The 15,122-nt window shown below is 40.5% G+C and overlaps 1 protein-coding gene across 12 annotated transcripts in view; it reads left to right on the top strand.

Moving 5' to 3' along the window:
* DLG2 (discs large MAGUK scaffold protein 2) overlaps positions 1-15,122 on the top strand; it is a 2,065,329-nt gene that overhangs the window by 2,002,309 nt on the left and 47,898 nt on the right. For all 12 annotated transcript variants that reach the window (XM_047691101.1, XM_047691090.1, XM_047691092.1 and 9 more), the window contains one exon: positions 3,574-3,649. In XM_047691101.1, the coding sequence (XP_047547057.1) occupies positions 3,574-3,649 (76 nt within the window). The remainder of the gene's footprint in view (positions 1-3,573; positions 3,650-15,122) is intronic.

Here is a 15,122-nt window from a genome sequence, read left to right on the forward strand (position 1 = left end):
TAGGATTCTCTCTCTTCTCCCTCTGCCCTTCTTCCCTCTCACCTGCTCTCACACTCTTAAAAAAAAAAAAAGTAAAGCCTAGCCTGTTATAGTATGGTGTTATGTAAGCGATTATATGGTTGCATTTGGTTATGGTTTATTTAATTCAGGACATTTGGGATATGGGGATGCAATGGAGAAGGCTGGTTATCATTTGTGAAAAACGTAATACAGATTTCTGAAGAATTGTATTGGCCTTAAAACTGTGTATGACTCATCCAAAATCTCATTTGTGTTGAGAATTCCCACTGTAGAAGAGAGACATGGAAGATCCTGAGTGCTGTTTCCCAAACTGAGTAGATGTGAACAGACACTCAGGTTAGCTTTTAGCACCTGTGCATTCAGTCCCTATTTCTACCACTTTTTAAACTTGGCATGCTTCCAGTCTCAGCTTTCCCAGCCATCAAATGGGGGTCAGTAATACCTACATCACTTGGTTATTGTAAGAAGCAAATGAGAGGATATAAATATATAGGAATTTTCACTAATAATTATATGTTAAAACTTCAGCCAACACTTACATTATCATTATTATCATTTATGAAACTTCCAACCCCAAGAGAAAACAAAACTTTCTGATTTCATTCATGAGTGAGTCGAAACCAGGCCACCTACAGTAATACTTTAAAAATTGTGGCTTCTTTTCTGTTGCCTGTTTGAAGATTAATAAACCATAGCAAATAATAGGGGTGTGTGTGTGGGGGGGGGGGGTGTGTGTCCGTGTCCATCTGACTTCACATTCTTTGGAACCCTGTGAAGATGGAAGAGATGAATCACTAAAGATGGCCTAATAGGGACATTTCTGAAGAAATCTGAAAAGGGTGACCTTGGAAACCAGGGGGTAAAAATTAGAATGCTTTATCCAAACAGTTCTTAGAAACCTGACTTCAGCCTCGTATATGTTTCAGTCCCCTGTGAGTTCTGTGGGTCTGTGCAGAATTTCCTGTAGAGTCTGATCAAAAACCATGGAGCCTCCGCGTGTCATGTTAGCTTCGTCCAAGGTACTAGTGTTTCCCATAATTATCCTGTTTAATGCAAAGAAGCCAGGATAAAGTCAGGGCTGTAAGAACAGTTTTAGAAGGATCCGAAGAGATGAATATGAATTACCGTTTGCACTTGGATTAAAACCGAGAAGAGCTGAAGTTGCTCAGAACAGACATTTTCTGAGTGAGCATCTCTCCACTTGGCAGCTCACCTTCCCTGAAGTCTTCCTGGTGCTCTTCCCAACTGTTGTATGTAGAGACTCTCAGCGGAACATATTGCTTTAATATCTGAGGGTTAAGATATGAAAATTTTTGTTCGGCAGTTTCCACTCAGCTATTCTCCTCTCGCACCAAAATATATTCTGAAACTCTGTTTCTGTAACTATAGAAACCCCGATCTGCACTGTGTTTCAACTGGGAACACAAAAGAGCTCTCAGTTAAAAAGCAATATGTTGTTAATTATTGATCTATGAATAGCTTAGATTTTATAAAACTTTAATTTCTGTAGATTCAGGGTTTTTCTTCTCTTTTCTTTCCCCGTTTTTGAAATTCGAGTTGGCCATATTTAAACAAACTGTCAAGTCAGAACAACGCATGAAGGATTATTTTAGTGAACAGTAGTTTATTGAGGACTTGCTCCAGGATGCTGCTGAGTGACATGTGGGTTTGCCCTCAAGGAACGTCCAGCTTTGTGTGTGCGCTGGGAAAATAAACACAAGGAAACAAGAGATGATACCAACATGAAGATACAAATAAGTCCTGTGGTGTTTAAAGGAAGGAGTGATCATGTCTAACTGGAGAGACTCCAACAGACAAAAAATCAAGGAGATAATTAGCTTCTCTTTACCTCTTTTTTTTTTTTAAAGAATCTATTTATTTGGGGCTCCTGGGTGGGTTAAAGCCTCTGCCTTCGGCCCAGGTCATGATCTCAGGGTCCTGGGATCAAGCCCTGCATCAGGCTCTCTGCTCAGCAGGGAGCCTGCATCCCTCTCTCTCTCTCTGCCTGCCTCTCTGCCTATTTGTGATCTCTGTCTGTCAAATAAATAAATAAAATCTATTAAAAAAAGAATTTATTTATCTGAGAGAGAATGAGAGAGAGAGAGAGCATGAGAGGGGAGAGGGTCAGAAGGAGAAGCAGACTCCCCACCAAGCAGGGAGGCTGATGTGGGACCCAGTCCCAGGACTCCAGGATCATGACCTGAGCTGAAGGCAGAGACCTCAACCCACTGAGCCACCCAGGCACCCCTCTAACCCCATCCTTCAAATAGGCACACATCTTACCAATTTCACTTTACTACTGTTTCTCAAGCCCTTCCCTCCCTTCTACCTCATTGTCATTTCTTGCCTGGGCTGTGGCAGTAACTTCTCAACAGAACTCCTGCTTCCCACTGTCCCTTCTCTCCTGCAGCCTGTCTTCTTCCTCCACTAGAGTCATTTATTCCAGTGTTAACCCATTTGATCACTTCTCTGCTTTCTATCCTCTCAGAACGCATGAGGATTCCCCAAGGAAAAAGCCCAAGTCCTTAGTGTGGATGGGTATTTTTATAAGGAGGCCCAACCACCTCACTTTCGTACATCCCATCCTATATTATACCCTATAGCAGAATCTTTCCACAATCTCTCACTTGCCTATTATCTTTGGATCATAGTATGTGTCTCCTGTCTGGGAAATTCTCCCTGAACTTTTCCTGCCAACAAGCTCTTTCTCGTCCTTCAAGCATCACATAAATTGACACCTCCTCCAGGAAGCCGACCCCAATGCTTTCTACCCCTCCTTCTCAGCCTTCAGTGAGATAGATGCCCCCCGTTGCTGTCAGGAGTCTTTCTGTGCAGCATATTGGTCTCTTTATGTCTTTGTTCCTACCAGGAGCACATTCCTGGGTGTTGATTGCAGTCATGGTTTTTCTTTTTCTTTTTTCTTTTTTTCCTTTGTTCCCGGGCTCCTTGCTTGATACATGGTAGGCACTTGATGAATGTTTGATGAATGAATGAAGTGTCAGGTACAATGATGAAGTCTGCAGAGATAACAGGAGAACAGCACTGGGGAAAAGGAAAAAATTCAAGATGACCTATAACATGTTTGATTTTGAGGAGAAGGTAAAATACCCTCACATCACTAAAGGGAATGGAAGAAAAAGGAAACCAAAAGAAAAGAGTGGGGGAGAGGAGGTATGCAGAGGAGACAGAGGAAAGGGAAGAAGTTTATTTAGTCTCCATTGTAGGTGTTCATCTCTGTGGACTGTGATTTCTTGTAATAGATTTTTGGTTGAGTTATTCAGGCATTTAAGTAACAAATAATAGTTTTTCCTTCCTCTTTGTTTCTTCCAATCACTATGACTCTCAGTACACATCACACAGAAGTTTCAAGGGATGTGTTAGCCTCCTAGAGACCACATAGCAAGACTTTTTATACTGAACCAAGGAACGGGAATACTTTAGGACACATTGTATTTGAGCTGTAGGATGAGAAGAGAGATTCTTCATTTAGTAAGGAACTTACTCATAAATGCCTTGCCATGCGATCAGCTCTTTATTTTCAATTTTCTTTAGGGTGGAAAGAAAGGAGCGTGCCCGGTTGAAGACAGTGAAGTTTAATGCAAAACCTGGAGTGATTGATTCAAAAGGGGTAGGTACAAAATAATCGAATTACTAAGTTCTCTCAACTGCCTTGGGTTTAGCTATAATTAACATTCAGGTTTTCAGTAGCAAAGAAATGATGGAGCTACCAGATAGGAGAGTACTGTTATAAATATACTGCTAAAAGTAATAATGTAATCTCTGATGAAGTAGATTTGTGGTAAATATATTAAATACTGAGGGTAAACCTGCCAGCGGTCCACAGAAATGATGTGTTAATGAAGGTGATGTAGTGATTACACTGAAGAAAAGATAGCTTAGTGTTTTCATTTCTTTAATTTTTTTCTTTTAAATTAAATGTTTTAAAAGGATGGATTTCATAAAAGATACCTACCTGCTCTTCACAAATCTGTGTAGTCTGTTAACATATTTTAAATTAAGACAGTTGTCATGGAAATATATATATGGATCATCTAAGTGAATACATGGATTGTTGTGACAGACATAGAATTAACGAGTGAAATTTAATCACTAAAATTAAAGTATTACATGCACATGTATCTATTTTAGTAACAGCTTTAGTGAGCTAAAATTCACATACCATACAGTTCACTAGTTTAAAGTACAGTGTTCAGAGGTTTTAGTATATTTAGTTAAACAGTCATCCCTATAATCAGTTTGAGAACATTGACCACCCCATAAAGAAACCCTATAGCCATCACTTCCCATGGCCCCCAACCACACCTCCAACTCCACCCTCCCCAACCCTAGGCAACTACTGTTTTTGTCTATATATTTGCCTATTCTGGATATTTTATATAAATGGAATTATATACTATGTGGTCTTTTGTGACTGCTCCTTTCACTTCACATAATGTTCGCGTGCACAGATAATATGGCATGTATGAGCACTTTATTTATTTTCATTGCCAAACAATAGCCCATTGTAAGGATACATCTCATTTAATTTATCCATCTTCTGTTGATGGACATCTGGGATCTTTCCACTTTTTGGCTACTATGGATAATGCTGCAGTGCATATTTGTGTATACATTTTTGTGTGGACAAGTGTTCTTACTTCCATCGGGTATATACGTAAGAGTAGAATTTCTGGGTCTTATGATAACTCTATGCTTCATGTTTTGAGGAACTTCCTGACTGTTTTCCAAGGTGGTTATACATGTTTATATTCCCAACATCAGTGTATAAAAGTTCCAGTGTTTCCATATTCTCACTGACACTTGTTGTTATGTGTCTTTCTGCTTATTTGGTTGAAAGTGGTATCTCATTGTAATTGCAATTTGCATTCCTCTAATGACTACCAGATTTGAGCATTTTTACATGTGCTAATTGGCCATTTCTAAATTCTCTTTGGAGAAATGTCTATTCGGATCCTTTGCTCATTTTTAAATTAGGCTTTTTTGTTGCTGTTGAATTACAGAAATTCCTTATATATTCTGGAAATCAATTGCTTATCAAATGTATGCTTTTTAATTATTTTGTCTTATTCTGTAAGTTGTCTTTTCACTCTCTTGCTAGTTTTTGATTCACAAAAGTTTTTAATTTTGATAAATTCCATATATTCTTCTAAAAATTTTATAGTTTTAGCTCTTACATTTAGGTGTTTGATCCATTTTGAGTTAGTTTTTGTATATGATATGAAGTAGGATTCCAATTTCTTCATTTTTTTTACATGTGGATTATCTTCTCAGTTTCATTTTTGTTCATTTCAAGTGTATAGAAATGTAATTATTTTGTATATCAATCATATCCTCCTGCCTTGCTGAACCTATTTATTAGTTCTGATAGGGGTTTTTTGTGGGGGGGGTTGGGGTTTTTTTTTTTTTTTTTGGTAGATTCCTTAGCACTTTCTACATACAAAATCATGTCATGTATAAAAAGAGAGTTTTACCTCTCTCTTTTCAATCTGGATGACTTTTATTTCTTTGTCATGCCTGAATGCCCTGGTTAGAACCTGTGGATCAATATTCGGTAGATGTGGCAAGGTCAGCCATCCTTGCCTTGTTCCTGGCCTTAAAGGGAAAGCATTCTATCTTTCACCATTAAGTATGATGTCAGCTGAGGCTTATGCAGCTTTTACAATCTATTTTTAAGTGGTAAAACAAGTATCTCATTGCTGTATTGTAAAATATTACCCCCTGCCTACCCTTCTCTCTTCCTATGCTCTTGTCCTTCATCTCCTTTCCTTCATCTCTCTCTCCTCCTAACAACTCTGGCTTGTGAGCATCACAAGAGTTATGGTCAATAGATGTCACCATGAAAAACAAAAAGAAGAAAGGCTATCATTCCTCAGGGCCTTTGAGCCCCAAATCACAACGCTGCTCCTCATGTTTTGAAGTAGAAGTGTCACAGGGCAGCCCAGTCATTGACATTACATTTACTTTCCCCTAAAATATTCGGGTGAAACGAGAACTTATTTAGACATAAGGTGTCCCTCTTAAGAAAAAAAGTGAGGATATGTGTCAGCATGCATGGAGTCCTTTCAAATAAATACTGTTTCACTGATTCTTAGTGAGAATTTAAGGATAGAGCTCCTGTTTGTCTTATATATGTAGTTGAGCATATATCAGATAATTTTTGTTGAATACCTACCATATGCCAGACACAGGGCTAGAACTTGTGAAAGATGCAAAGTGAAACAAAGGCCCTTCTCTTCAAGAGCTTATAACATCTATGAGAGCTCAGATGTCATTTTGATAAGGCTAAGACATGTATATTGTGCTTTTTAATCATATTGTCATATACTATTAGGTAATGCCAAGAAAATAAACTATAAATTCTAGGACTTGAATGACTATTGAAGGAGGACCAGTGACCATGTGGAAAGGGAAAGCCTGGACCACAGTCATGAGGGTCAAGTAAGTTGGGTTCTAGTTTGAGTTTATTATTAATTCGCCACTGCTCTTTGGGCTTCATTGGCAAAATAACAGCTTTGCACTGCAGCAACGACGTCAAGCAAGTTTCACTTCCTATAAGGTGGATTGGTTGAGATGATGGATTGATAGTTTCTTGTTGATTGATCATTTCTACCTGGAATATTTTGTTGAAAATGATTCTGAGATCATGTATGACCTCAGCAGGAGAAAAAAAAAATATATGCTATGATTGACTATTCATCCCTAGCCAACATTGAGAATTGTTGTGTGTTTGAGGTCCTTAAGATGCCTCCCAGAAGTAATTCTCCAAGAACCTATGAGTTAAGAAATAATAAATCAAAGTTTTCCAAATCCCCATGAGTACAATACATCAATGAGAAGATTCTTGCTTAGGGTAAAAAATAAAAGACAATGAAGAGAAAGTGTGCTAAAGAAAGAGAAAGACCACTGTGGGGAGAGCTGAGAAGTTGGGTCAGGAAAAGCCACTCACCTTGAGCCAATGACATGGACTACAGAACTTCATTATTATTTCAAAAACCTCAGTCTGGCATCTAGGGGTAAACTCAACATAAACTGAGGAAGAAGGGGCATCTGGGTGCCTCAGTCAGTTAAGCATCCTCCTTCGGCTCAGGTCATGATCCCAGGGTTCTGGGATGGAGTCCTGCACTGTGCTCCCTGTTCAGTATGTCCTGCACTGGGCTCCCTGTTCAGTAGGGAGCCTGGTTATTCCTCTGCCTATGCCCCTCCCCCTGCTTGTATGTGCACTCTCTCAATAAATAAATAAATAAATAAAATCTTTTAAAAAAATAAACTGAAGTAGAAAACTCCTTGGAATGAGATGGAGAATGGGATATTTGAGGAACCTATCATGAGCTGGCATTAACACATTGTGAAACATGAATTCAAAGGGAAAGCCATGCTTGCTGCCCTGGAGATGCTTAAAAATCAGTCAGTATGGATGAAGCAGCTTGTGACAATTGTCTCAGTAGTACGTATAAGAGCTATGAGAATTCAAATTAATGTGTATAGGAATGACCAGAGAGCACTTCATAGAACTTAGACTTTAATTGACCTAACCATGCTTGGGTTATTTTTCCAGAACTATCCATTGATTTAAAATTATTGAATGCTAGAAAACAGCAGGCATTGTGCTAGATGCCTTGTAGGACAGCAAAGTAATTAAAAATGCAAGGTCTGTCATTTCAAGGAGCTCACAAAAAGAAATATAAGAAAGCTGGCAATACAGTATCACTGATGATCCTCAGAAATTTAGGGAATTAACAGCTTTATTTGAAGTATCAGGAGACTGTGCCTCAAGAAGATGAGCTAGTTTCTCTAAGATCACACAGCTAACAGGTACAAGTGTCAGGTTTGCGCTCAGAATATTTTGACCGTAGAATGTCCATTTCTCCACACTGTATTTTGTTGGAAGTCAGGAGAAGGACAGTTACCAATCATGCCTTGGGTAAGAGAGAAAGCTTCCAAAAGAAAGTGGTACTCAAACAAGATCTTGAAGTCTGAGTAGGAGTGTGCCACATATAGGATACAGCATGAACATGAAGATGGAAACTGTAGGCATGTTAGAGTGAGGCCAAGCAGATCAGGGATACCAGATGGATGGTGTGGTTGCTGTTGTGGTAGGTGTAGCAAATGGAGCTGACCAGGAAGGTCTGGATGGTCAGGCAGCTTGTATGGAAAGCCTGGTTTGAGCTTTGAAGCACATTGAATTTTGAGAACATCCAGGAGGAGATCAGAGGCTCTCCACTGAAAGTTCTCATCTGCTGCAAACAAAGTGCCCAGGCTTTCAGTCCACTCCATGTGCCTACGCAAAGTCTGTGTCTACACATGCAAAGACAAGTGGACAATTGTGTCAGTAACCCACATCATTCCAGCCTACCCAGACCCCTAAGCCCAAAGCGCCCATCTGTTTTGATGGGTCTCCTTGAGAACGACCTCATTTTCCCGGATCCCAATGCAGGCAGGCTTCCCTGAGAATGTCAGTTAATTCCTAATCAGTCTCCACTCAAACCAGCCTCTGGTGAAAACATAATCACTCCTTTAATTTCTTTCATTAGTCTTTTACCTTTTTTCGTCAATTTCATAATCAGCCATTCTGTTACTTACTGAGACATTTAGGAAATGATATAATCTTCACAGTCAAGCTGTTCTCCATTGAAAAAAACAATAAGTAGTTAGTGACTTTTGCCAAATTTTGCTTCATTTTATTTAAAAATCCCTATAATTTAAAGAAGGGAATACCTCCGAAAGAGTATCAGGAGCCTTACTGAATGCCGGCCACATGCAGCGTGCAAGTGCCTCCTTTGCCCTGCAAGTCCTTCCTAAAGTAAAGGAGGTTGTTAGTGAATAACTAGTCCTGTTTGGTCACAGGCTGGTACAAAAGAGAGGTGACAGATGTTATTCCAAGTAGTAAGAATGTCTGTTGCAAAAAACTCAGACAGCTCACGTCATCTCTAATCATCACAACAAAATATGAAGGGCAATCATTTGTTCTCTCTTCACAGGTTTAAAGGAACTAAGGTTGGGGCCCCTGGGTGACTCAGTCGGTTAAGCCTCTGACTCTTGGTTTCAGCTCAGGTCATGATCTCAGGGTTTTAGGATCAAGCCCTGCACTGGGCTCCACGATCAGCAGAGAGTCTACCTGAGATTCTTTCCCCCTGTCTCTCCTTCCCCCTCTGCAACTCTGCCTCACTCACATGCTCTCTCGCTCTCTCTTACTCAAATAAATAAATAAATAAATAAATAATTTTTTAAATTTTTTTTTTAAAGATTTTATTTATTTATTTGACAGAGAGAGATCACAAGTAGACAGAGAGGCAGGCAGAGAGAGAGAGAGGGAAGCAGGCTTCTTGCTGAGCAGAGAGCCCGATGTGGGACTCGATCCCAGGACCCTGAGATCATGACCTGACCCGAAGGCAGCGGCTTAACCCACTGAGCCACCCAGGCGCCCTTAAATTTTTTTTTTTAAGGGAAGGAAGGAAGAAACTAAGGCTTAGAGAGACAAAGAAATCTGAACCCATGTCTGACTGACTCCAAAGCCCGTAATCTGTTTACGGTAGCATGCCCTCTTCCTGTTAAAACCATGTCACTTGGTGCATTTTTAGAAAAATGAAGTATGCTGAATTGGGTTTAGCTTTGTCAAAAACTGAGTTGGGCATAAGCTTAAATCCTGAAAGGCAGAAGCTGCTTCCCCCAATGATGTACATGTTTCTGGATGGGAACTTCTCTGAAGTGAGCTTAGGGCTGCACACTTCCTCTAATTGTCGCCTGCCAGGGGGACAAGTCTTGGCAAGTGTGTTCCTTCAGTCATTCAATAAACCTTTATTAGATGCCAGTTTAAGGAGCTTGCCATGCAATGTGGACCAAGCCAAATAAGACATAGTCGCTGCCCTGAAGAATTAGGGATATTAGGAGAGAGAAGCGTCCCCACAGGAAATAAGTGATTAACACTAAACAAGAGGGACAAGAAACTTGCTCTGAAGTTCAAAGGAGGAGATTATGGCTTGGAAGCTGGAAGAATTTGAATTTTGGTGGTGGAAGGGGTGGGGAGACCTTGAAGGATTAGTAAAATTTGCAAGGGGGGAGGGGCGGGTGGTGTTGGTAAAAATAGGATACAGGATACATGAGAGGGAAAACACTGTTTATTTTCATTGCAAGCAACAATTTATGAAGGGGAATAAAAGGACTCAGAAGTGAAAAGTTAAACTCAAATCAGTTCTGGTGCCTTAAATTTTCTAGGAAACTTGGACTTTATCCTGTAGACAGAGAATTTTAATGGTTGGAACCAAACCCAACCTAGCGATTTCCCCTGGGCTTGCACCCTGAATGTACTTGTGTTGCTGCCCAACTGTCACTCCCTGGCAAAGGTCCTGACTTACTCATTTTTGTGCCCCTACCACCTAGTGTGGTGTCTACCAGAAACATTCTGTCTGCTCAATCCTCACTTCTTGGAGGAAAAGAAAGTGAATGATCAGGAGTAAATTTCCAAGAGATCAATCTGGTAACTGTGAGAAGGACTGATTGGAGGGGACAAAGACTGACAGTGGGAGGTGTTTGAGAATGGTGGTTTCCCCCCCGGAAGGCCTCAAGAAGCCACTGTTTCTCCCTGTAATTGGCTTGTACCCACCTGTCACGAACGTCTTTTGGAATCAGAACCTCCGGGGATAGCAATAAGAAAGCTGCGTTTTAACAGGCTCCCCAAGAGTTTCTTTGGGCTTGGGGAAATTTGAGGTACGTAAGCATAGTGACAAGGTTTAATATCAGACAGGCTGACCACCTTCCGCCAGAGTTATCATAATATGTCTAAGCTTTAGTTACCTCATGTGTAAAGCTGGAGATTATATTAAAAGATATACTATATATAAAGTACCTAGAAATTTAGTCTATCTCTTCCCCTTGCCCACCGCCCCCCACCACTACCCATCTCTCAAATTTAACCCCTTTATAAGGCTAGAATGAGCAACCTCCTCAAAGTACTCTATTCCTTAGACTCTAACTCCCCCTCACACAGATGAGAGGAAGAGAGAGTTGCCACAACTTTGCCCTGCACCCATCTGTGTAATGGGTATTTTTGACTCGGTGCTCACTGACCTTGAGGTTAAGCAGGAAGATGCAGGTGGCAACAGGACTGTTCTCACTCAGTCCCCAAATCCTGCCAGTCAGGAATGTTTCTGAGTTTTCTGTTATACTCTGTAGCTATCTATGGGAAATTCTCGAACCCCTGCATTTCATTCAGTATGCCAGTTTCTCTGAACATCTGTAGATTGCTTTATTGTCTACACGGTATTTTTAAATAGGCGTTGCTCATTTGTATTTAAAAAAAAAAATCCTGTGAGGAATTTATTCTTAATATGCTCCTTTTACAATGAGAAACTGAAGATTAGAAAGGATGTATTAACTTACTTACCCAAGCTCATAGAGCTAGTAAGTGGCAGAGCTGGGCCCTGCATGATGTCATATTGTGTGAGCAAAACAGGGTAATTGATTCTTTAAGGCATTTTTATGTATGAACTCACTCTAGATGTTATTAGCATAGCTAATTCTATCTATTCAATTAGTGGTGCTACTAGGGCTAAAGTAATATAAATAGGAGATGTATAATTTGTAGTTATATAAATGACAAGTATAGTTTCATAGATGGGAACACTAAGCTTTTGTTAAATATTCTTCCCGCTATTAATTCAGAATGTTAAGTATTATTTAGACAATTTGGCTCAAACCCATTTCTACTTTAAAGTTAATCATGAGGGCGCCTGGGTGGCTCAGTGGTTAAAGCCTCTGCCTTCGGCTCAGGTCATGATCCCAGGGTCCTGGGATCGAGTCCCACATCCGGCTCTCTGCTCAGCAGGGAGCCTGCCTCCTCCTCCTGTCGCTCTCTGCCTGCCTCTCTGGCTACTTGTGATCATGTCTCTCTCTCTCTCTGTGTCAAATAAATAAATAAAATCTTAAAAAAAAAAAAAGCTTTAAAGTTAATCATGAATCCATTCCAATTCACTACAGAGCTTCCTTTAACCCGACTCTTCAAGGCAAAAGGCCCAGAGTCTCACCTTAGAGCCTGCGTATTTCATTTTGCAGAAGTTTTTAACTCACTGGAAAGGTACAAAAAATACTGAAAAATAAAGATGCAGGATTGACTACCCAGTCATCTGACTTCCTCCGTGTGGGGATTATACCCTGACTCTTAGCAAGCAAAAATAGTATGTATATCTTGCCTCTTTTCAACTGTGCACTGTTTACATGTGGGTAAATTGTTTTTTAATGACAGATCATGTAATGTCTGAATCATTTCAAAAGCAGCTTCTGCTGTCTTCCTAATACTCATTAAACATACCTAATGAATTTACCCCTTCATTAGGAAAAAAAAAAAAAAAACGGGCTCTGAAATGTCACTGTCCTGGATCCTATATTTAGCTTCTCTAATGATGTGATCTGGAAGGAGTAGCTTCTCTTTCTGACACCCTGATGTTTGAGCTGTAATAATAAAATCTGGAGAGTAGATTGCAAGTTCCTTAAAGACAGGGAATATGACTTATTTAGGACCTAAAATAGTTCATGGTATTCAATCAATAATTATTAAATTAAATAATGTGAGAAGGTTATGTATTGAAAGAAAAGTTATTATGTAAATTAGTAGGTACAGCCCACATGGATTTTGCTGAGGCTTAGAGAACTGAATGATTTATTACTGCCTTTAAAGGAAGGTTCTCGCAATCTGAGTGTTCTTTTCCTTTCACTTCAATAAATAGATTTTGAGTTTCCCCTACATGCAGAATACTGCTCTGGCCACGGAGTGGGGACATGGATGGCTAAGGCCCTACCTCTGCCGTCTCAGAGCGAGCCTTCTAGTGTATGCATACACACAGGTTGTTAGAAACCAGAACCAGTTTATGCAGGATACTCTTGAACTGGAAACCAACCCAGGGCAGAAACAATAAAACTGTTCCTAAAATAAACTTAAAAAAAAAAAAAAAAACCAATTTTAGACCGATTTCCAGGTTAAAAGCAGAAATGTGGTTGTGATGGATCCACTCTTTGGGGATTAAGAAATTCTTCCTGCATATTAGGTAAGCAGTCCACATATTTGCACAGCACTTTGGTGCATTACCCATTTCACTGGTGAGGGGACAGGGGTGGGAGACATTGAGTGGCCTGTCCACAGTTAGACAAGAGCTGTCCTTTGGGGGTACATGAATACCATTTCATTTATTCAGCAGAGGTTTGCAAGGTGTCTTTCATGTCCAGCATTGTACTAGAGACAGGGGAAAAACAAAGATGCGTGAACCTTTGCCCTTGCTCTTGGCAAACATTGAATGGTCTGGGAAATAGTTGGATTTCCCTAGTAGTTGGCACTCTCCGTACATAATCTGCTCCTCTCAGCAGTCAGGAGACCCAGTCCTGCAGTCCTCGTTATGCAAGTGGCCAAGTCATTGAGGAAGACCAAATTTTCCTCTGTAAAATGGGACCAGTAAGAGGTGTAGTGAATTTGCTTCATTAAGATGTGAGAAAAACTAGGTAGCCCCGGGTGGCTTAGTCGGCTAAGCATCTGACTTCAGCTCAGGTCACGATCCCAGGGTCCTGGGACCAGTCCTGCATCAGACTGAGCAGGGAGCCTGTTTCTCCTTCTGCCTGCTGCTCTCCCTGCTTGTGTGCTTGCTCTCTCTCTCTCTCTCTCTCTGATGAATAAATAAATAAAATCTTAAAAAAAAAAAGATGTGCAATAATCTAAAGAGATATACACTTCTCAAGGAAAAAAATCCATGTGTGGCTCCTTCCTTATCTCTCTGTCCATCACCTATCATGATGTAATAGGGACTGGGAATCCACCAGTTCATGTGAAGGCAAGAGACAATGAAAAACACATGATGGCTAAGGAATGTGAGGTATGGCACTCTGTGCACTTGAGGTCCAGTGAGCGGGGAAAAAGGGAAAAATAATTCTTTCCATGCAGCAAAGACAGTTGGTATCCATAGGTGACAAGGGAGATGCTATGGGAAATATTCTTTACTTGTTAGTAGTGATAACATGTAACGTTGTCTCCAGAGTTCTGGGGAATGTGGGTGAAGTGAGAACTCTCCCAGCACTGTCTCAAATGTCTTACAAGTACGAGTCAGTATACCTGAGAGCCTGTCTCACTTGAAAAGAAGCAATAAGCTTGCAGATACGCTGTTTGCCTTTCACATTTTGACAACTGTATGAATATTTGTTACCACTTGTCAAAACTGGTTTGGGGCCTTCTTGCTGTGAATGGTGGTTTTCCCCCTGGAAGGCCTCAAGAAGCCACTTTTTCTCCCTGTAATTGGCTTGTACCCACCTGTCATAAAGAATTAACTCCTTAATGAATTCAGAGCTCATGTCCCATGTGAATGACACAGCTGTCACTCCTCATTCTGAGAGAAAGTGCTCTGTGAGCACCTCCCAAGCCTAAACCCACAGGCCCCCTTCGAGGTGGAGCCCTTGGGAGCACAAGCCCAATAGATTATAGTCAGAAAATAAATATGCTGGGGGCACCTGGCTGGCTCAGTGGGAAGAGAATGTGGCCCCTGACGTCGGGGTCATGAGTTCAAGCCCCACACTGGGTGTAGAGAATGCTTAAAAACTTAAAAAAATAAATAAATAAATACACCAATTTATGATTGCTACTAAGTGAGAGCTTTGTTTTGTTAAAGGTAAAGTGTTCTCCCTTCCCCCACCCGATCCCCAAGAGCTGACTGAACTTCCATGTCTACTCCCTTCTCAGTAAAGGACAAAGTGCACATGTGGTACATAAACAATTTGACTTTGATCACTATTTCTGTGATCAAATGTGAGAATAATGTAACTATTATTTACTGAAGGTATTCATAAGCCAGCATTTTGCTAAATAAACTATAAGGACTTTTCTCATTTATTCCTCACAACAACCCTATTAGGTGAGGACTACATGGGAGCCTCTTTTAAAGAAACTAATCCAGGACTGCCTGCGTGGCTCAGTTGGTTAAGTGTCTGACTCTTGACTGCAGCTCAGGTCATGATCTCAGGATCATGAGATCAAGTCTGACGTCAGCGGAGGAGTCTATTTGAGATTCTCTCCCTCTGTCCTTCCCCCTGCACTCTCGCTCTAAAAATAA

The sequence above is a fragment of the Lutra lutra genome, chromosome 10 (genome assembly GCF_902655055.1).
Source record: "Lutra lutra chromosome 10, mLutLut1.2, whole genome shotgun sequence".
Classification (NCBI taxonomy): domain Eukaryota; kingdom Metazoa; phylum Chordata; class Mammalia; order Carnivora; family Mustelidae; genus Lutra; species Lutra lutra.